We start from the raw sequence: 24,763 nt of genomic DNA on the forward strand, positions 1-24,763 counted from the left end.
GTTCTTCCTCCTCTCCAGCTACAGCACTGTTCGCTCCCACCCCAACTCCCCACCCGCCCCAACTCCCGCCTTTCATTCCCTTCTTGCCCAGGATCCGGCCCTCAGAGCCCGCAGCAACTGTACCAACCTGGTCCACCAGATGCCCCCACCTCCCTCACATCTTCCATGGCCTCCTCCATCCTTCTCAGAGATCTCCTCTCCCCAGAGAAGCAGCCCACCCCCCATGCCCCCTGAGGAGCACAGCGCCTAGGTCATGGGACCCAGGCAGTTTCCTGTCTCTGGCAGGTCCTCTGGGAGCGACACGTGGGTGACTCCAGGCAGGGGAGAGTGTGGGGTGCCCCTGGCACCAGATGTGGTGTGGAGGCCTTCATGAAAGTGGGGCAGCTAATGAGGACTGTAGCACCAGTTGGTGCCCTGGGCCCTAGTTCAGGGGAGTTTAGGAAATGGGCCGCAGGGCTGAAAACAGGGCCTAGGGCTGAGGCCTCCACAAGGCTGTCCCCTCCCCTGAAAGTACCCAGGGGTGGGCCACTCTACCCTTGGACCAATGGATCCACACCCCTTTGACTGGGTGGCCCTGACATTCTGGGCTCAACACTGTGGTTGATGTGGGGTCAGCCAAGCCTGTCCCTCTTGGTGGGGGACACTGTGGCCTACACCGTGGTCTCATACTCCAGCAGCTCCTGGGGGGTCCCCACGCTCCGATACTGTAGCCGAGGTGTGGCAGGAGAGGAGTACTCCAGTGCCAGAATGGTCTTCCGGAGCCGGCGGTCAATAAAATGAGCATCCCAGGCAGGATACTTCTTCCGGGGCAGGTCAATCCGAATGACAGGCCCTTCTGTCCGCAAAGGACGAGCCACTGGGGTGGGAGGCAAGCCAGGCCGCACCTGGAAGACAGGTGGCGTGGGGGTCCCCACACGCTCGCCCCCCACGGAGACCCCATCCCTCTCGGCACCTGTAGTCCTCGGCAGGGACCTTGGGGGACTCGTGACAGCGTCAGCTGGGGGGCCACAGGGTCCTGGGGTCTCCGGGCAGATGCAGCCAGGCATCTGGGGACCCAGCATGGGCCCATTGGGGTGCAGGAGGCAGTAGTACACACACATGAAGAAGATGCCCAGTGCGAAGCTGGAAGCCACGACGCAGACCAGGATGAGCGAGTGGAAGTCAGTGGAGAAGTTGCGGCTGGAGTACCAGAAGCCCGTGAGCGCGGCATTCTCCAGCAGCACGATGCAATAGTAGAGGGTCATGCGGCGGCGGCTTCGGCCCTCCTTGACATTGAACCAGCAGAAGATGTAGATGATGCCCACCACCATGTTGTAGATGATCTCTTCCCACTTGGACATGCAGAAGTCCGTCTCGCCCTGGATGACCCAGAAGGTCATGACGCACCAGTGGGCCACGATGAAGATGCCGAAGTAGAGCTTGTAGACACTGGCAAAGAGCGCGAAGGCCAGGCTTCGGGCGGCGATGGTGAACAGGTGCCACAGCACCTGGGCCACAGCGCCCTTGTAGGAGAGTGGCCGCTTGTCATCCCGTGAGTCCCGCAGCACCTTCTGGTAGGAGACCAGCGTCCAGGCCAGGGACACGAGTGAGGCAGAGGTGGACAGGGCTGCAGAGACAGGGTGAGGGTGGGGTGGGCTGGGTTAGGGGTGGGTCTGGGTTGGGGGCAGGGTGGGGGTTCTGGGGAAAGGGGGAGGGTTCTGGGTCAGGAGCTGGGTTCTGAGGAGGTGTGAGGGAAGCGTCTATAAATCAGGGCTGTGGAGAGGGTCTGTGGGGGCAGTCTTCCAGAGCAGTGATGGGAGCAGGGAGCGTGAATGGGGCTGGGGCCTTCTGCAGGAGGAGGAGCATAAAGGAAGAAGGAAGGTGGGTGACTTTGGTCTTCATAAGGGTCAGGGCCAGGTCTCTAGAACAGGGATGTCGGGGTTTAGGGGTCTCGGTGAGAGAGTGGAAAATTAGGGTCCAGGATTCTGGGAGCAAGAAAGAAGGTGAAGAGTTGGGGGGTCATGATTAGGGTATGGAGGAGCCAGGAGGGGACAGTTAGTAGATACAGGCCACCAGGATGAAGCTGGGTTGTGGAGAGTCATATCCAAGCTGAGCACAGCTGAGGGCATGGGAAGACATCTGCGGTGGGAAGTTTTGACTGGGGCCCAGTATCCTGGGCAAGGGGTCCTGAAGGGCCTGAGGGGGGTGATAGAAACTTTTGGGTCATCAAAGGTAGTATGGACAGTGTCTAGGGGAGAGGAGCTTGGAGGACTCCCCAAGGTGTGGTTTTTCTGACACAGAATGGGTTGGCCTGGTCTATCAGAGTTAGGGGAGGGCCAAGGTTGGGGGTGAGAGCCTGGTAGGAGTCCCCAGGAAGTAAAGACCACGAAAGGGTAGATAAACAGGCTCCCTGGAGACCGAGGGTGACTGAGCAGATCTGTGAGTCAAGGGTGCCCCTGGTGGATGCAATCTGGCATCAGGACAGTTTGGGGAATAGAGGGCAGGGTCTGAGTGCCGCGATGGGGTCAAGGGCCTCTTTGGACTTAGCAGAAATGGGGTCTGCTCTGCCCTGACAAGGGGGAAGGGAGGAGGGGGAGAGCGGGAGCACCCAGAGGTCCCAAAAGGGAGGCAAGGAGGTGGAGGGACCAGGCCCCTCCGGACACGGAGGGTAACTGGGCCATTGGAGGGGACATGGGGGTCTCCAGCGGCCTGGAGGGTGGTGAGAGTAGCGGGAGGAGGGGCGCCTCCAAACCCCCGACAGCAAGTGGGCCGAAGTGGGGGTGGTAGGAAGAGTGGGCAGGTGCCCCTGCAGCGGACTGCGTTAGAGGGGCGAGCCCTGGGGCGAGGGCGGGGGCGAGGGCGGAGCTCACCGGGCAGCAGGTCCGGCTCGCCGCCGCGGTGCACCAGGAGGCTGAGCTGCAGCACGAGCTGCGGCGCGCTGCGCAGGAAGGTCTCCAGCAGGCGCAGCATGCTCACGTCTGCGCTCTCGAACAGCATCCGCCAGTAGAAGTGGCGCCGCAGCCGCTCGCCGCGCCAGCGGCTCTGCAGCCCCAGGTACATAGCGCGCAGGTACCTGCGGGAGGGACGCCGTGCTCAGGCCTCCGTGCGCTCGCGTCCCCCTTGCGGCTCTCAAGCCACCCCCGGCCCGCAGGCGAGCGCCGGGAGGAGGGGGGACAGGTGCGCAGGGTGGCGTCGCTCACTGCGCCCAGCAGAGCGGGTGTCCTCCGCTGTAAGATGGGCATATCGGAACGATCGCCTCTGGGACTGTCGTCGAAGGAACTCCGAATGGGCTCATTAGCTTAAAGGACCGGCACAAAGTAAACCCTTAATTCAGCATTCTCATCATCATTCTCGCAGGATTCCTGACACCTGACAGTGCACTGAGGTTCCACTAGCCCCGCTATTGTCCTCACTTTATAGACAAGAAAACCTGAGACCCAGAGAGGTATGCCACCTGTCCAAGGTCACCCAACTAGGAAGCAGTGGAACCAGGATTCAAACCCAGGCATTCAATCCCCAGCTTCCTGGCCTGTTCCCCAACCCCACCTCTAAGTGCCCAGTTCTTCTCCATAGGGCACAGGGAAGCTGCTCATAGGTCCCCTGGCAGGTGAGACTTTGCTGCTCCCTCTTGAGCCATTTCTCTCAACAAACTTTATGGCTCCAGCTGCTCTACACAGGCCACAGACCTTGGCTCCCAATGTTCTCTCTTACCACTGGGCGTTTGCACCTGCTGTTCCCTCTATCTGGAACCCCCTGCCCTGTCCTCCAGCCCCACTACAGCCCCATTCCCAGTAACTCCTGCTTTTCTTCCAAGGCTCCAGCTTTTAAAGTCACCTTTTCCAGGAATCCTCTGCTGACCGCTTTCTACCTGGGGTAGGGACCTCTCAACACAGGCTCTCTCTAACCCACAGTGGGCTGTGACTGCCTGTTTCTTCATCCATCTCCCCCAGACTCTGAACTCTGTAAGGATGACAGGGCAGCTCGCTAACTGCTGTACCCTCAGTTCTTAGCACACAATGGGTGCTCAGTCCGTGTTGGCTCAAAGAGTGAACGCAGGCATGATTGCAAGTTTGTCTTCATTGAATGGAACTCTGGTCACCCAGTAGGGGGTATGGAAGGGATTCTGAAGTCCTGAGTTCAAGTGCTGACTTTGCTTCTAATTTACTGTGTGACCTCGAGCCAGACCCTCTCCGAGCCTTAGTGAAACCTCCCAAAGTGGCTGTAAGGATGAAATGGATTTGAAAATGCTTTGCACCTGGAAAGTGCAGTGCCCATGTAGGATAAGAAGGGGCCCGCCACCCAGAATTCCTCCCTGCCCTCATTCTTTGCCCAGCAGCTCTGCCCTGGGCTGTTGCAGCCACAGACCCTGGCCCTGCAAACCCTGAGTTCTCTGATTCATGGGGCAGGCGCACCCTTTGCTGAAACTAGAGAGCACTCCTCCAGAAGTTATCTCCCCAGAAATCAGGGAGGAAAATCCCAACACAGATTCAGTGATCCTGTTACTTGAATCTGAGATCCGAGAACCAGGTGGTTGTGGGTCTACTACAAGATGAGAAGCGCTGGCATTTTTAAGATGTTGTTTGGGAACCTGGGGGCCCACTGTATTCAACTGTGTGTTGCCAGCCCAAGAGAGGCATCAGGGTAGTCCCTGGAATTTGGGATCACCTGATACCCAGAGTTTCCCAGGAGGAGTATCCCAGTCATAGGAATGGCATAGCCCTCTCTAGGCCTCAGTTTCTCTATCTGCCAACAAGAAGGATGGGCTTGATGACTCTGGAGATCCTTTCAGAGCAACCATTCTGGGACTCAAACTCTCTTCCCCAAAATGTGGCAAGAAACATCCCATTCAGGGCCCTTCTCCCCATCCCTGGGTCTTCCAGGCACGAATCAATGGTGTAGAAACACCTTCAACATGACACAGTGTGAGACTAGCAGCTGGGAAGGGGAAGAGGCCTGTTCCCTCAGAAGCAGAATCAACAAAAGTAAAGGCCCCTTGGTCTAACTCTCCCATCCGATGCTAGAAGTCCTTTGGCAAATCCCAGCCCCGTGTCTTTACACCTTCTGCTTGCGTGCTCCCCAGGATGGGGAGTCCCCACCTCTTGGAGCTTCTGAGCACCTCCAAACCTGGATTGTGTTTCTTCTGATGCACAGAAATTTGTTTCCCTGTACTTTCCATTCTTAAGGCCCCTGAATCGCCCCCGCCATAAGGATCCCTGAAGCATAGATTCATGTATCAATTATATTTTGATAGCTTGTTATATGCCAGGCCCTGTGCCCTTAAGTATCTCAGAGTCCCGTGGGACAGAGACAAGGTAAGACCTGAAATAGATGCTCTAAGATGTTATGGTACCCGGAGAAGAGATGGGTAGCTTTAGCTGGAGCGGGGAGATCAGGGAAAACTGCCCAGAGGAAGAAACACTTGATCTCAGCTTTAAATCATGGGTAGGATTAGAAGGCAGGAAGGAGGGAGAAGGACATTCCAGGCGGAAGAACCAGCCAAGGCCAAGTCAGAGAGGCATGAGAGGGCACGGCCTTTTAGGGTAATGGCCAGTGGTTTGCAGGGCCTGGAGGGGTGGCTTTTCACAGGAAAGGCCATAGGAAGACTGAAATTGTGAAGGGCATCAAATTCTGGACTGAAGAGTTCATCTTTTATTTTAAATCTGAATTCTATCCCACAGTCAGGGGGATGTGATCAGCTTGCTGGCTTAGAAAGCTCGCTCTGGAGGCTGGCTTGGAGGAAAGCCAGGAGAGGCTGGAGTTTGGTCCAGGCCTGAGCTGACAGGCTGAGCTAAGGCAGGGCACCGAGGAGGGGCAGAGAGCAGAGGAGGAGATGGCCAAGGGTGGGGGGTGGGCTACGAGAGAGACCAGGATGCCCTGTAGGGCTTCTGGGGAGCCCAGAACACAGACTACCTTTTCCAGCCTCCTTCTTCCCCCAGACCTATTCCCTTCTCCATTCCTGTGGCTCTGGCTTTGAACAGAAAGGAGAGACCAGCTGGTCCAACGTGAAGGGGCCTGGGGAGTTGGGGGAGGGTGACACCCTGGAAGTTTCTCTCAGGCTGGAGGACCATCTGTTTCCTGGCCCGGGTCAGCATGAGGGAGGCCCTGGCCCGGCCAGCATCCATCACCGCTTGACGGGCTGCCTGCCCACCTCCCCGCCCACTCCTGCCCCCTCCTCGGCTGGCTCCCAGGGCCCCTCGCCCCAGATAACCGCAGACAAAGGGCTCACCCAGCCCAAGGCTGCTGTGGGCTGAGTAGGGAAGGGGAGGGGAAGAAAGGAGGCCTCTGAATCCCAAAAACGTGGCATTGGGCAGTGTGGAAAGACCATGGCACAGTCTGGGGATGAGAGGACCTGGGTTCAACCTCACTCTGCCTCTTTTGGCAACAGGACCCAAAACCATGACTGTTCCTTCCAGCCGGCACTAAACGCTTGTTGCCAAAGGCCTGCAAGGTTTTCATGGGCCTAGGAAACCGTTGGAGCCTGGGAAAAAAATTGGCTCTAAAACACAGGGAAAAACTGCAGAATCAAAATTAATAAATGTTTAATTAAATGTCTGCAAAACAGAACATGATATCAGCCGGTCGACGCAATTTGGCTTTTATCTGGTTATATATAATTTACATTTGGTGTTTGATGTGGCTGCATTTTAATATGCCTGATAGATGTGGGGCCCACAAAGGTTTTAAAACAGCCCTGCCCAGGACATGTAACCTAGTTCCCTGTGCCTCAGTTTCACCTTAAGAAGGGGCCAGCAGTCACCATCCTGCCTGTGTCACAGCCCCTGGGGTGAAAGGCAAGATGGCAAGACGCTGGGCTTGTGGATTTGCTTCCCAGCCCTGACCTGGATACAGTGTGGCTTCGGGTGGTCTCTTTGCCTCTCTGAGCCTCATTTTCCTCTTTGTTGTGAGCACTGAATGAGGTAATGGGTTTGAAAATAATTTGTACACTTAAAAAGGGTGTGCACATAGGAGGAGGGAGTACATGGTAGGCAGAGGACTCTGGCTCCTGATCACCAAGCAGCCTCCCTTGAAACCTCCTCCAGGAAGCCCACCCTATTCCACTCTAGTTGAAGGGAAGTTGAAGGAAGTTGGTTTTCACCACAGATGGGACGAATACCACCCACAGAGAAGGATGCCTCATCTCGGAGAAAGGAATCCCACCTGGGGAGGAGGGCAGGTGCGTCTCTTTTCTAACAGTCCATCCATTTTCTCCACCCTGGTTCAGACCACCATCATCTTTTGCCTTCTCGGTGGGTTCCCTATATCCACTCCTGCCCCCCTGTAGTCCATTCCCCACGTGGCAACAGGCGGGGTACTTGAAAAATCAGTCTGATCGCGTCATTCCCCTTCTCAAAACCTTCCAAGGAAGGGCCTTCCATCACACTTGAAATAAAGTTCAAGGGTTTCCCTTGGCTTGCAGGCCCTAAACCATTCAGCCCTGCTTGTTTCCTCATCTCAAGCCACTGCTTCTTTTGTTGCCGGCATTCCAGCTGCCCTGGAGTTTCCTCGAACCCAGTCTGATGTTCCTGACTCAGGACCTTTGCACTTGCTACTTGCTCTGCTTGGAACGCCCTTCCCCCAACATCCTCCTGCAGCTAGCTCCTTAGTGGCTCCCATGTCACCGTCTCAGAGCGGCCCCCCGGGTCACCCATCCCATGTGGCCCCCCAGCCCTCACCAAACTCCTCTCATCTGTCACATTGCCCGTCGGATCTTCTTCATAACATACGCTATCAAACAATCTTATTGATGTACACACTGATTTTCTGTTTTATCCCTGCAGCTCTACGAGTGTAGGGACTCGGGTGGCCTTGGTCACTCCCGTCTCCCCAGCATCCGTATGTGTAGTAGGCATTCAATAAATATTTGTTGAATGAATAAAGAGTGTTTGCCTGTGTCTTTCTCCTGACCTTGCAGAGTTTGCTTACTGCCAGGACTCCTGCTGGGTAACTCCTGTCCTCACTGACTCATTTCTGTCCTTCCTCCTCCAGGAAGGCTTCCTTGGTATTTCTTCGCCTGGTTGGGCCCCCCACAGCACTGACTTCAACTGCCCGAGGCCAGTGTGAACCAGACTTAACAGACAGGTTTACCGTGTGGCAACAGGTGCTTAGGGGTCTATTTTGTGTCTAATTTGCTGACTGCCTATCATGTGCTCAGAGAAGCATGTCCTGGAGGAAATTGGAAGAGCAGATAAGTGTGTCCTGTTCAAGGTGGGGTTGGGGGCAAAAAAACACACAGCTCTAGGGAGAAGAGAAGGCAGCAGACAGTATGTGAAATCTTATTCAGGATTCCGTAAAGCCATCTCTTCTGGACCCCGTTGCCTTTGAGAGCAGGCAGCAGGGTCAAGAAACAGAGCTCATTCCCTGCTTCCTGGTTCTGGTTTCCTCTGTGACCCAGGAACCTCCCATCGTCCCCCAGACCTGGGCCGGTGGGGGGTTGGCGATGGGCTCCTCTCTAATGCGTAGAAGGAAGGAGGAAGGGCTTTCATGTCTCGGAGAAGCCAGGAAGCTTCTGGGCCCAGTGTCTGGGTCGACCTGCTCTCTCCTGGTTTTGGTTCTTATGTCAGCTGGAGTCTCCAGTACCACCAGGCAGGATTTCTGGTCTGGACCTCCGTCTCCGTGCAGACGGCCAGCTTGGACCTGTCCTTTTGTCTGGCTTCACATCCTGGGACTGGGCCACTCTCTCTGTCTGCCACTCCAATCAGCCCTTGAATGAGGGGTTAGCCTGTTTATTTTTCTGTTTATCTGTCAATCTGTCAGTCTTGCCCTGAGACCCTGAGTCAGTCCACCTGTCTGTCCCCTGTGCTAGAGGTCATGTTGTTACTCAAATACTAGTCAGACTGACCCTAGGGTCCTGGGTCAGCCTGTCTGTCCGCTCTTCGAGGCTGGGAACATCAGTCTGTCTGTCCATTGGATGTCAGGATAGCTTATCTGTCCCTTTGGATACTGGGCCTGGTTTTTCGTCTGTCTGTCTGTCTCTAGAATTCTGTGCATGCCTATTGGTGCGTCTGTCTATCTTTCAGTCTCTCGGCTGCTTGGTCTGTCTGGTGGTCTGTTGCTCATCTCGTGGCTCGGCATGACTGCCAGCTCTCTTGCCATCCGCCCCTGCCTGCTCCTCCTCTCCCAACTCTGGGTCTCTTTCTGTCTGTCTGCGTCTCTCACATCCTCAGCTCCTCCATCTGTCGGTCTCGGCATCTCTGAGTGTGTGTTCTCGCCCCTTTCCACTCCCCCTCATGGCTCTGGGCCAAAAACACAGCAGCTTCCAGCGGCTCCCCCACTCGGGCTCCATCCAGGAACCACCTCCCTGCACGGCGAGCTCTCCTGTCTCCCACCCAGGCCAGGCCTGCAGACTCTGGAAGGTGAGCAGGCGGCACGGAGCCGGCAGGGCTGGTAGGAAGGAGCAGAGACCCCACTCGAGCTGAGCCCCTTACTGTTCTGCGGGTCTGTAGGGGGACAGTGTGCAGGTGTGAATAATAATGATAATAGCTCATGTTTATTGAGCACCAACTATACGTTAAGCCTTGTCATACAGATTGTCCATTCCTCCCAGCCAATCTTTGAGGTGGGCACTATTACCATCTTCACTTTACAGATGAAGAAACAGAGCCAGAAAGAGAGTGGAAGTTGTATAAAGTCCCACAGCAAATTAGCGTCAGACCTAGGACTCAGACTTGGTTCTCCATGGGCCCCTGCCTCGGAGAAGGTGGCTCAGTTCCCCGGAATGTGGGTGGCGTGGCTGCCAGGGAAGATCAATGCTGGGCAGGGATGGACCTGAAAGCTTTGCCTGGAACAGCACGGGTTCAGAGAAAACGGGAGAGGTGACCGTAGTCACTGGAGTCAGGGGACCCAGGCTCAATCCTTCACTGGACTTTCTGCGAAAGTCTAAGCCCTCTGGGGGCCTCAGTCCCCCTCTGCAAAACGAGCCCTAGTGACAGGATTCTTGCCTATGGAAAGCGGTTTCCATAAGACCCCTCACCCCACCTGTCCAGTTCTGGTGACGGCAGATGTCTTGAACCCAAGTACTTCCCTCCACCAGGTGGCAGCACTCTGGGGCCGGCCACTGAACTCTGAGCCATGGTGGCCTCCCTCCTCGCTGGTCTCCTTCCTTCCTTGCCCTCCTGGAGCTTAGTCTTAACACAGCTGCCTGAGGGATCCTGTAAAATCCTAGATCAGGCCACGCCACGCCTTATAGTACACCGTGACCTTGAGATCCAGGTTTGTCCACCTCTAGGACCTCAACTCCCTCCATCTTTCCCCTCTAAAGAGTCCCCAGCTGTTTCCTGAATGCCCCAGGCCCATTCCAGCCTCTGGGCCTCTGCCTAGAAGGGGCTTCACTGAGAGAATTCTCATTCTTTTCATCTCAGCTCTGTGTCACCTCCTCAGGGAGGCCTTCCTAGACACCCCCCCCCCACATGAAGCACTTCTACCTGCCCCTCTGGCCGCCTTCCATCCTGTCACCGTTTTCTTTTCTTAATTAACACATATCACCCCCTGAAATGGTCTAATTTCTCGCTTCCGTATTTGTCATCTGTCTCTCTGATGGTGCGGGGACCCTGGTTGTCCTGTTTTCTGCTATGCCCCTAGGGCCTGGCATAGAGTTAATGTTCAATATTTATTTGTTTCTTGAATGAGTGAATGTGTGAATGTACTTTATAAACTCTGCTTTGGAAGCTCCCCAAGGAAAGGCAGTCAAGGGCAGAGGGAAAGGACCCAAGCCTGGGGGAGACCTGTGTTCAGATTCCGGATCCATCATTTATTGTCTGTGTAGTCTTGAGCAAGCTGCTTCCCACCCTGAACCCCTCAGCTCAATGCCCACTTTATGGGGTAGCTATGAAATCAGAAAATAGTGATATGCATAAAATTTCCAGCCCAGTGGTGGGCGCTCGACCGGCGGGAGGTTCAAGAGGCTGGGAGACTCAGAGAACCCAGCAGGAAGAGGAGGCCTTGTAGTTTCTGGTTTAGTTCCTGGTAGACCTGAGACCTGCTCCCAGGCTGGCTTTCCCAGGTGCTCATTGAATCTGTCCCCAGGAGGCAGAGGGTCAGAGAAGTCCCTTTGCGGGGATTCCTAGGGCAGGGTCTTCTTTGGGGGTCTTTGTCCTTCCCCTGAAAACAGCTGCCACTCTTTGGAAGGCCTTCTGAATGTACTTGGCTAAAATCCTCCCTGCAGCCCTGGGAGGTTTTGTGGGCACGATCCCCATTTTCTGGAGTCTCTGAAAAGAGGAGGGTTATTTGACATCGATTCTCCCAGCATTTTTAAAAACCTACTGTGTGCCAAGACCTGTGCTAAAATGCTGATGGACATGACAGTGAGCAAAACAGACCCAGCCCACCTGGTGTGACCCAAGTAGGAGAGCTGGACATTATTTAAATCAGCGTGTAAACGGGGACAAACATTCCCTGGCTTCCGGACATGCTCCAAACAGGACTCTGGGCTCCAGCACTGAGGAAGCCGGGGCCTGGTCCTGCTTGCGGGGGGCGTGGCCGTCAGGGAAAGCTTCTGCAGCAGGTGGGTACTGAGCTGTGATCTGAAGCAGGCACAGGAGTTAACCGGCTGAAGGAGGGAGGAAAGGGAATTTCTGGTGGAGGAACAACATGGGCAAAGGTCCTGAGTGGCCAGGAAGCTGTACATGGTCAGAAGGGCTGTAGCTTGGAGAAGGAGGTGAGAAAGTGAGGGGGGGGGGAAGGGGGACATGGTGAAGCATTTGGCTTTTATCATAAGAGTAATGGGGAGCCATGGATAGATTTTAAACAAGGGAACAATGGTACAGCTAGCTCGTACCTCTGCCTTTTAGAGGGAGCATTCTGTGGGCAGCAGAGGCGGGGGAGAGGCAAGGGAGGAAGGTGGGAGAGTTGAGTATGGCCCCCCACAGAAGGGCATGGACTCCAGAAGCAAGCAGCAGGCACTTGGAGACGTGACTTGCCCAAGGTCAACAGCCAGAAGTATCAGAACTGCATCTCAAATCAGGAATAGTGTCTCCCGCATTTCACCACCAGGTGCAAATCAAGCTGAGTCAGGCCCTGAGGACCCAGATGCAGTCTGTGAGTCCTCTGGGACAAACTGGACCCCCTCCCCTTCCTTGCAATGGAGCTCAGAAAGCTCTTGTAGGGAATGGCCTGGAGGCTCCCTTCCCATCTGTCTATCCCTCAATGCTGAGCGCTCCTGTAAGGATGCAAAATGGGACCTTCCTGGGGTTGGCAGCCAAATGAGTCATAAATGTCAGAAAAGAATGTGATTTTACACGTTTGGCTCCTATTTCGTGCAGCGCTGAGAGCCGGGCTGTTTCCCTCCTCCTTAGCAGCCCTCTACGAAGTCACGGCACCTCTTTTTTTGCTGGGCTAAGGCCAAACATTTCCCTGCCACTAATTTTAGGCTCTGGCTGAAAAGCTGAGACCCTCTCCCCTCCCACCCACTGCCATCAGCTCTTCTTTTCAGTCAGCAGGGAAGCAGGCAGCCCCTCTCCAGCAAAGCATTTGGGACCAGGTTCCCACCTCTTTTGTCCTTCACTGTATGAATGCAGCCAGATCTCTGCCTCTCTCTGGGTCTCACTTTCCCTACCTGTGAAATGGGTGCAGAGCAGAGACTAAAGTCCAGTACCCCATACTCTAGCCCAGGGCTTGTTGCTCCACATCCCCCTACTTCTCTCTTTTCCTCATATCCCTGGGCAGAGTTGTCCCTGTGTGGCCAGACATGAGCCAGTGGGGGAAGAGGGCTGGGTCCAGTCTCTTAGTGGCATCTGAAAGAGGACCAAGGAAGGCAAAAAGTACCACTTCTATCTGTCCCTGGCCCGTGAGCCCCTAAAAGGTAGAGAGGCCAAGCTGTTCTTACGGGGGTACTCTGGGAAAAGAGAGCTGGGTGTCTTGTCTAGAAAGCAGAGCTGCTCTAGCTGACTCCTGCCCTGGGAGAATGTGAGCCCAATATGATGGAATTTCAATTTTTTAGGAATAGATGGAAATGAGAATATTTGTGCCCCCCCAAAATTCCAATTTGGAAATGTTGGCAACTAATTTTTAAAAACACCGTATGAATTTTTATTTATTTTTATTATTTTTTTAAGAGAGGGAGAGGCGATGGGGAAGGGGCAGAGAGGGAGGGAGAGAGAAAGAGAGAATCCCAAGCTGCTTCCATGCCCAGCAAAGAGCCTGATTTGGGGCTTGAACTCACAATTCTGAGATCATGACATGAGCTGAAATCAAGAGTTGGATGCTTAACTGACTGAGCCACCCAGGCACCCCTACCATATGAATTTTTAAGAAATTATTAATCTCTTTTAAAGGTGTGATAATGGTATTACATATTTTAGTTATACTTTTTATAAAAGTCTATCTTTTCATTTTTTAAAAAAGATTTTATTTATTTATTTATTTGAGGGGGTGGGGAGAGGGCATGAGCAGGGGGAAGGGCAGAGGGAGAAGGAGACTCCTTACCAGCAGGGAACCCAATGCGGGGCTCCATCCTAGGACTCCAGAATCTTGACCTGAGCCGAAGGTAGACGCCCAACCGACTGAGCCACCCAGGTACCCAAAAGTCTAACTTTTTAGAAATGTACTGAAATATTTATGGATGCAGAGGTATGATGTCTGAGATTTGCTTCAGAATAACATGGAAGGGAAAAAATTGGGGTAGGATCCAGACCTATGGTGTCCAACATCTAAGTGTCCCATTCTAGCCACATATGGCTATTTAAGTTTAAATTAATCAAAATAAAATACAATTTAAAATTCAGCTTCTCAGTCCACTAGGCACCCTTCAAATGCTCAATAGTTATGCATGGCTAGTGGCTGCTGTATTGAACAGTGCAGGCATAGGGCATTGCCATCACGGCAGAAAGTTCTATTGGATGCCACTGGCCTAGATAAAGCAAGGTTGGCCAGGAGTAAATTGCTGAAGCAGGGCTGTAGCACGGGGGGCATCATTATCCTGTTCTCTCTACTTTTGTATATTTAAATTTTTTCCACAATGAAAGGTTTCATCAAGCAGTAGGGACACACGAACACATCCTTGGGCTGGATTTACCCACAGGTCCACAGGCCACTGATTTGCAACCAGTGGTGTGAGAGCTAAGCCTTGTAAAGGCCCCAAGCTCAATCCACAGAGTCTTAAAACTGTAAGGGGCTTTGCAGATCATCTAGTTTACCCTCCAAATGGAGGGCAGGAGGCCCTGCTATCACTTCCCTGCCAAAGTCAGCTGCTCCTGACTGCACGCGGGTGGCCCCGAGGAGTTCACGGCTTTGGGAACCGCCCCCTCTGTTCCTGGACAGCCTGATTGTCTGGCTGTCTTGTTCCTATCCAGATTCTGCCTCTCTTGGACACTGGGTTATCATCTGTCTTCACACTATCTCTGGAGCCACAGGAAAAAAGTGTCCTTCTTTGAAAGGCTGTCTGTGGATGAGGGTTAGAGAATGTTCGGACCCCTGACGCCCCTCCTCCTCCCCCTATTTTGACTAAGTAAGTGAGGTGGGCTGCTACTTGGGCCAATAATAATACCGATAACAGTAAATATTTCCTGAGCATAGATATGTGAAAGTCCCATGCATTTATGTGATCTCAGGACACGTTTACAAGAACTTTAAGAGGCGGGTACTCTCACCATCCCCATTTCGCAGATGAGACTAGGGCTCTGGCTGCTGAGGCAACTTGCCCGGGGTCACACAACGAGGAAATCGTGGAGCCATGAGCCCACCAGTACCCCAAGCTCTCAGCTACCCTGCCCTCACATCTGAGCCCTAGGGAACTCACCCAGTGTTCTCGAGCCCCTGATTGGACTTGACAGATGGGGCAACTGAATCCCAGGCAGGGAAGTGTCTTGCTCAAGATTCTGATTTCAAACATTCCGTTCAGTTTACAAGAACATTTATTGAGCACCTACTGGATCCGTCTCCTGAGCCAGCCATTCACCACACCAGCATCCTCCTGGGAACCTAGCCCCAGGGCTGTTCCGACCACATCTTATGCAAATATAAATTTGCTGCCCTTAGCCTGCATTTGTCCACCGCCACTGTGGAACGCTGCAGATGGAGGCCTGGCAGACCCCAGCAGTGTCCATAACTGCCCTGGGGTCCCACACTGCCTTAGCACCCCCACATCAGCCATGGACACAAAGCCTGCTTCAACAGACTCACGTTCTAGTAACTACTAGGGACCTCACCGAAGCTGGCCAAGTGCAGGGTCCCCGACAGCAACAGAGGCTCTGCTCTGGGCCAATCACCATGGGGACCAGGGAAAAGAAAAGACAAAGCCTCACCTTCCCAGAGGCTTGTCATCTGGTAGGAAAACCAGCTAGGTGGGCAGGTGATCACAACAGAATATGATGGGGACTGTGGGACTGAAGAGGAATGAGTAATTGTGCCCAGAGGGCAAAGTCTGAGAGGAAGAACCCAGCATGTTAACAATGGGTACTTTATAATCAAATCAAAATTTAAAAATATCTTTCTGATTTTTTTCCCCCTCTCCAAAGCAATACATGGTTGATTGTGTTGTAAGAATACTCTTAACTAGCAGAGGGCAGGGTCGCTTGGTGGTCACACATGTGGGCTTGGGAGTCTAACAGCATCCCTTTAAGCCCAGGCTTTGCTACTTACAAACTGGGAAGCTGTTAGCTCTTTGTACCGTATTTCCACATCTGTAGTATGGGCCAGTAAGGCTAGCTCACACTAATGGAACACTTATGCTGAGTCCTGGGCAAAGCAGGCTCCTTACATTTATCAATAAGCCTTCACTATGGCTACCTGTCTAGCCATGGGATGTTATCATCCCACCTCACAGATGAGGAAACCGAGAGAGGTTAAGTGACTTGCCCAAGGTCATACAGCTCACACGTGGCAGAGTCAGAGATTGTGCTCCACAGCCCTCGTTCTTTGTCGCCACACCCCCTACTTGACAGAATTGTGGTGAAGAGGAATGATCTCACTGAAGTTTCTATAAAGGTAACTAAAATTTTCAGTAATATCTGGCTTTCTAAAAGCAGGTGAGTGTATACATGTATTTCTTAATTAATTAAAAACCGAAGGAAATCTTTAAGCAATACAAGAAATATCTAATTAGTAAGTGGCAATCTCCCATAACCCCACCTCTGTGTGCCCCCCCCCCCAAGATTTTGAGGGGAGAGGAGTCTTTGTACCTTTTCTGTGCCACCTGAGGTTTCAACAAGTGCCTACAGTTCCTTTATAAACAGACACGACAACTAAACAATTTCCACTTTAGATTGAAAGTAACAACTTGGGGCTCCTGGAGGCTCAGTTGGTTAAGTGTCTGCCTTCAGCTTAGGTCATGATCCTGGAGTCCTGGGTTGAGCTCTGCATCGGGCTCCCTGCTCAGTGGAGAGTCTGCTTCTCCCTCTGCCCCTCCCCACTGTTTATGCTCTCTCTCTGCTCCGTCTCATTCTCTTGAATAAATAAATAAATAAAAGCTTAAACAACAACAACAACAACAATAGCAACAACAACTTGACTGAGGGAGTGGGAGGTGGGGTCTGAAGGGTCTGGAGGGCAGGACGGGTTTGTCCAGGGAAAGTTTCTCAGAACAGGCAGCCTCTGAGCTTGACTTGGAAGGAGGCGCAGAATTTCACTGGGAGGAAAATGGGACAGGGTGTTGCTAGAAGGACCATGGGCAGCTGCTGAGAGGCACGAAGGGAAAAATTGTGTGGCTTGCTTTTTAGAGGGTCAGAGCAGTGAGGAGACAAAAGGCCAAGAGGCAAAGGGCTCTGACGCCAAGCTAAAGCATCCGGACCTGCTGGCAGAGGGGACCCCGGGCTGGCCCTCTGGCTCTGGAGCGATGGCAAGGTCCGAGCTGAGCATTTGAAATATCCTTCCGGTTGCAGGTGGAGGCGGGATGGGGTGGGGTGGGGTGGGAGGAACTGGAGGATGATAGGATTTCCCAGGGGAGGAATTTAAAGACCCTAACAAAGGCAGGGTGGTGAATGGAGAGGCCAGAGTAGATCCCAACCCATCCTCCTTCTCTCCCTAGGGACCTTTGCCCCAGCTGCCTGGGTTCAAAGCCATTTCCTGGCAGCCCTCCATCCTCCCCACAGGGCTTCTCCTGTGTGGTCTTTATAGATCAAACAGGGGACGCTGGGCCCAGCTGCCGCTGCTGTGTCTGTTAGGGGCAGCTCTAATGGCCTGTTGCAGCCGGATGGGCAGATAGAAGTGGGTGGGGGGCGGGGGGAGCACCTCCTGGAGAGGAGTCTCCCAGGAGGTGGTGGCAAGGCTGGCCTGGAACAACCCTGCAAAGTCAGAACAGGGAGGAACCTCGTGGATAATCCTTGAGTTGGGAGGTGGGGCGCGGGCGCGGGGGGGGGGGGGGGGGGGGGGGGGGGGGCTTGTAAAATGTTTCAGCTGTGGTAGTCAAAACAAAATCCTAGATAGGTAACCCAAATATCAGAAAAGAGAGACTCAGATTTCAGGTTGAAATGATGGTGTGAAGGCAGTGAAAGAGTCTGAAAAGCACTGTGAAATCCAACCCCTGACCAGTTTTATAGAGAATAATACAAATAGTAAAAAACAAAACAAAACAAAATTTAAAAAGTAAACACTGAAGAGATTTGCACACTTCCTGTGTTCCAGGCGCTGTGCTAAGCACTAGGTATACATTATTTAATTTAACTCCCCCCTCAAGCCATATGGGAAAGGTACCATTATTAGAATGTCCATTTTGCAGATGAGAAAACCAAGGCACAGACAAGTTATACCATTTGCCCCCATCACAGGAAGTGGCAGACACAGGATGTATGTGGCGGATTCCAGAGCCTGAGTTCTTAATCATTAACATTCTGGCCCCAGTGGGGAAAATGACAAAAGAGGGACAGATACTAAGAGGGACAGACACCTTGTCCACTGTGCCTGAAACAGACCCCCCCCTGCAGTTACTACCCTAGTCCAGCTCCCATCTTCCCTCACCCGGATCACGGAGCAGCATCCTCCCAGATCTCCAGACTTATCCTGGCCTCCCACCACTCTGTTTTCTGACAATCAGGGTGCACATTGTAAAACAGAAGTCAAGACCCTCTTCCTTCCCTGCTCAAATTCTCTGGGGCTCCCACTCCCTTCAAGTGAAAGGCCTAGTCTTCCCATGGCCTATGGAGCCCTGCATGACCCAGCTCCAGCCAGCCTCTCCACCATCATCCCCTCCACTGTCCCCGGACTCTCTGCTTCAGCTACATGGGCCTTCTCCTTGCTCTTCTCTTTCCCTCTGCCTTGGGCATCCTTCCCTAGGCCTCCACACAGCTCACCCTCACCTCATTCAGTCCTCTGTCCCTATGCCACCTCCTGGCAGGGGCCTGCCTGGACCACCTTCCCTCAAAGAGCCACAGCCTCCTCCCTGGGACGCTGTAGCCCCCTGAGCTGTTTCATTTCTTCCATAGCACTTATCAGTTGACCCATTAGATTTCATATGATGTTTACAATATATATCATATTTGATTTTACTTGTTTATTGTTTCCCCCATTAGACTATTGATCGCCACAAGAACAAAGACTTCGTCTTATTCACCACTCTATTCCCAGCATGTAGCACAGTGTCTGGTATACAGTAGGTGCCACATATATGTGTGGAATGAATGACTACAGATTAAATGAACAGGTACCTTTGAGGCCCTCTTGCCCTCCTGCCCCCTCCTTGGTCATGTGCGAAGGGAGCAAATCTTCCCCATCGATGAAAGGGAGTAGTGATGTCACTACTCACCTCCAGGGGTCCTGAATACTTAACAATGGGACCAGCCCTTCTTTAAATCCTCAGCAGGCATTATCAGATGAAACTAGAAACAACCCAGAAGGTGGTACTATGATGGGCCCTCGATGATAAAGGGGCAACTCAGGCACGGGGAGATTATATAGCTTGTCACCATCACATACAGAAAGCGAGCTGAGGACATTTGAATCCAGAATCTGGATTCTTAACCATTAAGCCAATAATATAGCTTCCCAGAGAGAAGACCCAGAGTCTGACTTTCATACCCAGTTGGTCACTAATTCATTTCAGAACTTCTCTTGAGTGCAGGTGTGTGAGGAGGCAGAGGGAGGGAGCAGTGGTGGGCATAGAGGGAGTGTTTAGAGGTAAGGCCTTCCCTCTAAAGGCCAGCCTGCCTGTCTCCCTCCCTCCCTCCCTCCCTCCGCATTTTGGGTCCCCAGATCCTGACAGCCTCAAAGGAATCCTATGCCAGATCATCTCCCACTAATTGGTTTAGCAAACTATGCTTATCTGGGCAAAGCTTGGGCCCAGTGAGTTCAAGATTAGGGAAAGCAGGATTCATGGTTTACTGCTCTGCTGCCCACAGGGTCAGAGAAGACAGGGTTAGGACTTTAATTGGCTTAACAACCCTGAGTGGCTTAACAACTCCCAGGGTTAGGGCTGGGGAGCCAGGGAGGAATGAAAACACAGGTTGCTGTCCAGCTCACAGCCAGCTTCATGTCCCACTGAAGGATCTGTGGTCAATTTTCTCAGGGAGTCATCTGTCTTTGTGTGAGTCCATGGCTCCGGGATCCTCCCATGCAGCCAGTGTGGGGGTGCCAGAGATAGGACTTGACATTGGGAGGTGGAGAAAGCTGGGTTGGCACCTCCCCTCCCCCTACTTCCTCAGTGGATGACCTTGGACAAGTTACTTGACTTCTCTGAGCCTCATTTTCTTGTCTGATGGGGTATATCAATTGCCACCAGAGGGGAGGTTTCAGGGTAAGATGAGAGCCAGGATCTGGAGCACGTCATAAGGGGCCTGTTGGGTATGCAGGATCCATGAATTCCTTCCCTTCCTCTGCCTCCTCAGAGCCCCATTTTGTGTTTAAAATAATAATAATGCCCATTCCACAGGGTTGTTTGGGAACAGAATCCAGCCTAATCAGTTGAACCCATGTGCCGTCACAGGTCTGTGTTACCTGGCTCCTCAAAGTACACAGACTTTTGATTCAGCATTGTACAAGCTTCAGGAGTTGCAAGCAATTTTTATAATTCAAAGTATTTTATTCAGAATTGAGGGTGTGGGATTAGAAAGTGGACTGACCAGTCTCCCAGGTTGGATCCTGTAGGGCTCAGACATACCTCTCTTCCCTCATTACTCCAGGTTCTACCACTCAGAACATCTGCACCAAGGCCTGCCAAACAGTGAACATGTTCATTGTGGGAACATTTCACGTGGTAAGCAAACATATGCCAACATTGCTTAATTTCTAGGAATGCCAGCCCCAGTGGCTTCTCTCTGTCTCGTCTGGGTTTTCCTCCATTAGCCAGACCCTCAGCCATTTTAGAATCCAGAGCTTTGGGGACAGGGGTCCAGAGGCTTTAGCTCTGATAACCAGTCCCAGTGTCAGAATTCCAGAAAGAGAAGGCTCCTAAGGTCATCAGATCTGATAGTCTCATTTTACATACAGGGAAATTGAGGCCCAGAGATGGGAAGAGTCTTACCCAAGGTCACCTAGCAAGCTAGTTACAAACCTCGATGGAGCCATGGGCTTCCTGATCCTCGCCCCCAGTCCAGCATGATCCCCACAATGCACTTTCTCCCCATCCTCGCCCACAATGTTCAAATCCCTCCCCCTCCTTTCACATTCTTATCTCAGTGCAGCAGAAGCTCTGGCTTCTATCTCCTGGAATCTTGGGCTCTCAGACTCATAATTCTTTGAGCTTGGGGAACACTTTAGTGGCAGAACTGCAGGGTGGATAAATTGAACTTGGGCTTTGAAGACAGAGAGTCCTGAGTCCCAGCTCTTCTACTCCTTAGCTGTGTGACCTTGGGCAAGGATGCCCCCTTTCTGAGCCTCCATTCCCTCAGCTGTTAAGTAGGAATGACAATACAACCACATCCCAGGAGTATTAGGAGGGACACAGGAGATGAAACAGGTAAAAAATCAACCAACAGGCTTGACACAAAGGGAGTGCCTAATAAAATAATTGTTACAGAACTATAAGTTAAGGCTCTCATACTCCTAATGCCTAAGTGAAATGGTCCAGAGGTGATCAAAGGGAATGAAACTGGACAAACTGAAGCAAATATCCCCTGTCTAAATTGCTACAGGCCTGATACTCCAAGATTCCTTTTTTTTTACCCAAGAGAAGCTAGAACTCCAGATTTTTGAAATATTATACAAGCCAAACAAGACACTTCTGTAAGCCATATTCAACCCCAGGATCATTAGTTTGTCATCCCTGCAAAATCATCTCATCCCAACCCCCTCACTTTACAAATGGGGGAGAGTAGAAATAGCTCTTGTATCTGAGAAGCCATGGAGCTTGAGGGACCCTCAGCCATCTTCAGCCACTCTCTTGAGACCTTCACCCCTACCCCCATGGTCATTTTTTACCCTGTTTAAGGGAAACTCAGTTTCTCTTCAAGAAAGAAGTATTTGTTTCTTGTAAGGAGATTCTGAACAAGGGGAGGAGGGGGTTTGAGGTAGCCAGTGAGTTGAGGGGCAGCTGGCCCACTTTAGGCTAAAGGGAAAGGGGGATGAATTTGGCTGCCAAGAATAGGAAGTTACCATTTCAGAATCTAAAAATATCTATCACCATCTGTCCACTCGGGCACAGAATGATAAATGCAGATTAGTTCCTGGATGTAGACATGAATATTTTTATGTGTCAAGCTAATAATAATAACACCACCTTGTGTGGATAGAGCTCCACCTCCGTATTCCCCCGGGGCAAGCTAAATGGAATATACACATCATCTCAGCAAGACATGGATGGGGAAACCAAGGCAAAGAGAAACTCAGCTACACAACAAGGGTGACACAGCAAGTGAGCAGCTGGGACAAACCCTGGGAGTCCTGTTTCCAACCCTCAGCCCAGTACTGAATCTTCTGAGTTAGGCAGAATGTGTTAACAAGTAGCAGAATAAATATAACAACAGCAGTAATCACACTTTACATCTCTATAGTGACTTTGACTTTTTCTGTGCTTTCCCCACATCTGTGATCATGATAATCTATTACATTGCTAAAATACATTACAGTCTGCAAGGCCTTCACATAGACCTCCTCTCACCTGATCATCCCAACAAGTAAGAAAAGGTGATGGTAGACCAGTGAGATGAGATAAGGAGGGATTCTCCCTTGTTTCACAGGTGAGGAAACTAAGGCTTGGAGGGAGGTTTATCTAAGATCACATAGTGGGCAAGTTCATTCTCTCAGTGCACAGTAGAGCCTAAATTACCAGAGCAATTCTGATTCAAGGGGAACCCCAGGTTCAGAATCCCCCCACTGGCCCCCGCCTCCCCCGTCTCCAATTAGCTCAGCTCAGCAGACAGACTGGAAGTGGGCTGCTTGTACAAAGCCTCAGTTTTGTTTTACTGCCCTGGGATTAAAGGACAGCTAGTGGCCATCTAATCTCAGATTGAAGATCCCAAATCCCTTTGGCCCTGTTGGGGTAGGGGAGAGAGTGGGGGACTCCTAGGAAACAGAAGAAGCCAAACTGCTTCTCAGCAGGGTCTGGCACACCCTTAACCATAAGTCCAAAAAGTTTGGGCGGGATATTCATTTAGCTGCCTCAAATTCTGTTTCTCCCGGGAGGCTGGGAGTGGACTGCAATTCCAAACTGAGAGCCCTTTGCGAGCAAGGAAGGACTTCTGAGATCTTTCCTAAGCTGAGGCTTGGCACTCAGGAAGAGGAGTGGGCTGGAGGGAGCCCTGGGGCCCTGTTCCAAGCTTCACACATCCCCTTCAGCCCTTCTCATTCACACCCCTGAGGGTCACTTTCTCTCTTCTTGTCCCATTCCTTCCTCCCTCGATGGCCAGATCAGAGAGGATGGCACTGGGGTTGGTCAGAGTTTGAGGGCAGAGGTCAGAGAGAAGCCGGCAGAGAAGAAATCAGAGCTGCAATAGGGTGGGGCGGGGCGGAGGTCAGGACGCAAGGGGGCCATGGAGAGGTCAGAGTAGGGTTGGGGCGACAGGTAGACCCCTCGCCACCCCCACTCCTCGAGCTCAGCTCCCTCCACCTGCGCTTCTCCTACCTCCAGACCTGGCCGAGCTGCAGGAGGTGGACGAGGGTCTGCAGCAGCCAGACGCAGAGGCGGCAGCAGCGGCGGCGGTAGGCGCTGGCCGAGGAGGGCGCGGGCCCGGGACCCAGCTGGGGGCTGCCTTCTTTGGTCCGGAAGGCGGCGGCGCTGTCCTTGGTGCTGATGGAGGGCCCTCCGGCCCCGCTGTCCTTGGTGCTGACGGCGGGTCCCGGGGCGCCCGCGGGTTCCGAGTAATCGTAGACGAACCAGCGGAAGCTGAGCAGCTGCACAACCAGCGAGGGCAGGAGCACGAATAACAACGTGAGGCCGAAGTAGGTGTGCTGACCCTGCAGGTAGTAGGAGGCCGCCAGCCACAGGTCCGTGGCGCCGTCGGAGAAGAACACGAGCAGCGCGCACAGCACCCAGCAGCAGTCCCGTAGCTCGTAGCGCGGCCCCGAGCCCCCAGCCCCGGTCACTACGGGGCTCCCGGCCGCCACTGCCGCCGGCTCCTCGCGCCCGCCCGCACCACTCCGGGCTCCTCCGGCCGCCCCCTCCGGCCCCGGGCCGGCCGCGGCCGCCGCTCCATCCGACTTCGCGGCCATGTTGGCGGAGCAGGAGGCGGGGAGCGACTTCCGGGCGGCGGAGGGGGTGGGGTGCGGAGTGGGGAGGACCCTGTGCGGGAGGCTCCCGCCTCCTCCTCTTCCTCCTCTCCTCTTCTTCCTCCTTCCCTCTACTTCAATTATTCATTCCCCTCGGCGCCGCCCCCGTCCCTCCCCCACCCCGCCAGGGCTGCGGCCGGATGGGGGCAGCTCCCCAGGGAAGGGAGGGGGGAAGGGAGGGGAGAGCATCCCAGGTCACCCTCTCCTTCCTTCCTCAGAGGCGTGGGGCCCCAGCCACACGCTTTCTGCCTCTCACCCCCACCCCACTGCACTTCTTTATTTCCCTTTTCTTCACCGCCCCTCTCTCCAAACTCTCCTCTGCCATTTATCTCCTCTGTTTACCTCCAGTGGCCTAGGTCTGAGGAGGGTAGGGGATAAGGGACTTGGAAGCAAGGGGCTGCCTAGGCTGGCACCACAGTAACTCTTTATCAATCACTGGATGCTAACTAGCCATTTCCTAGTTTCCAGAATGTTTGCATATTGTTCTATCCCTTTCTTTGATCTTGAAGAGTCCCTTTTCCTATTGTCTTTTTCATATTGGTTTGAATGAGAAAATTGCAGCTCTGAGAGCTGCTGTCTCTTCCCCCCAACTCTCCCCTTCCCCCAACTCTCCCCTTTCCCTCCCTCAGGGACTGTTTTCTTCTGGCCACAGCCCTAGTAGAGTTTGGCAGGAAAGGGGCAACATCAGAGGGAACACCAGGTAGAGGGAAGAGCAAGTAAAAGGTCTGCAGGCCTGAGATTTAAGGGCATATTTTCAAGGAATTCTGAACCACAGATCCAGGGAGGTGGAAAGATGGGGCTGGATAGTTCTGAGGAATGAGATCCTAAATGTCCAAAAGATGTACTTTACCCAGGAAGCAATGGGAAACCACTGCAGAATTTGAGCAGGAGACAAATGTGATCAAGTCTGGATTTGGAAAGAAGCCCCTCTGCAGCCAGAGGAGAGAAATGCTCACTAGGAAACAGCTTGAGGGTGGAGAAGCCAGAGAGAGAATATAACAGGAATTTAGGAGAGGAGGTGGGGTTGCTTATACATCCTGGATACCCCAGCTCACCCCTAACCCCTATGCTCAGATTGGATGTGTCAGGGCATTTATTGCACAAACACTCATGTAGCAGTTTCTCTTTGCCTAGGTCCCTGGAGTCATTATGCAATTACTAACTCACTTTATCCTCCCAATTTGTGAAGTAGTTTCTGTTGTTTACCTCCCATTTTACA

At 52.8% G+C, this 24,763-nt stretch overlaps 1 protein-coding gene across 1 annotated transcript; it reads right to left on the reverse strand.

Annotated features, from left to right (window-relative positions):
• Positions 1 to 223: 223 nt before the first annotated feature.
• Positions 224 to 23,487, reverse strand: XKR7 (XK related 7). Its single transcript, XM_032858924.1, has 3 exons — positions 22,901 to 23,487; positions 2,850 to 3,052; positions 224 to 1,606 (listed from the first exon to the last, which is right to left on the reverse strand). Exons 1-3 carry the CDS (start codon positions 23,485 to 23,487, stop codon positions 651 to 653), a joined length of 1,746 nt encoding a protein of 581 aa, XP_032714815.1. The 3' UTR covers positions 224 to 650.
• Between the last annotated feature and the right edge of the window lie 1,276 nt (positions 23,488 to 24,763).

This window comes from Lontra canadensis, unplaced genomic scaffold, assembly GCF_010015895.1.
Source record: "Lontra canadensis isolate GAN:19392208 unplaced genomic scaffold, GSC_riverotter_1.0 scaffold16, whole genome shotgun sequence".
Lineage (NCBI taxonomy): Eukaryota > Metazoa > Chordata > Mammalia > Carnivora > Mustelidae > Lontra > Lontra canadensis.

Excerpts from the sequence above, each read along its gene's own strand:
- XKR7 (XM_032858924.1), bottom strand. The coding sequence starts at position 23,487 with ATGGCCGCGAAGTCGGATGGAGCGGCGGCCGCGGCCGGCCCGGGGCCG. Across the intron at positions 3,053-22,900 it reads CAGCTCGGCCAGGTCTGGAG|GTACCTGCGCGCTATGTACC; the intron begins GTAGGAGAAGCG and ends TCCCTCCCGCAG. Across the intron at positions 1,607-2,849 it reads CGAGCCGGACCTGCTGCCCG|CCCTGTCCACCTCTGCCTCA; the intron begins GTGAGCTCCGCC and ends CTGTCTCTGCAG.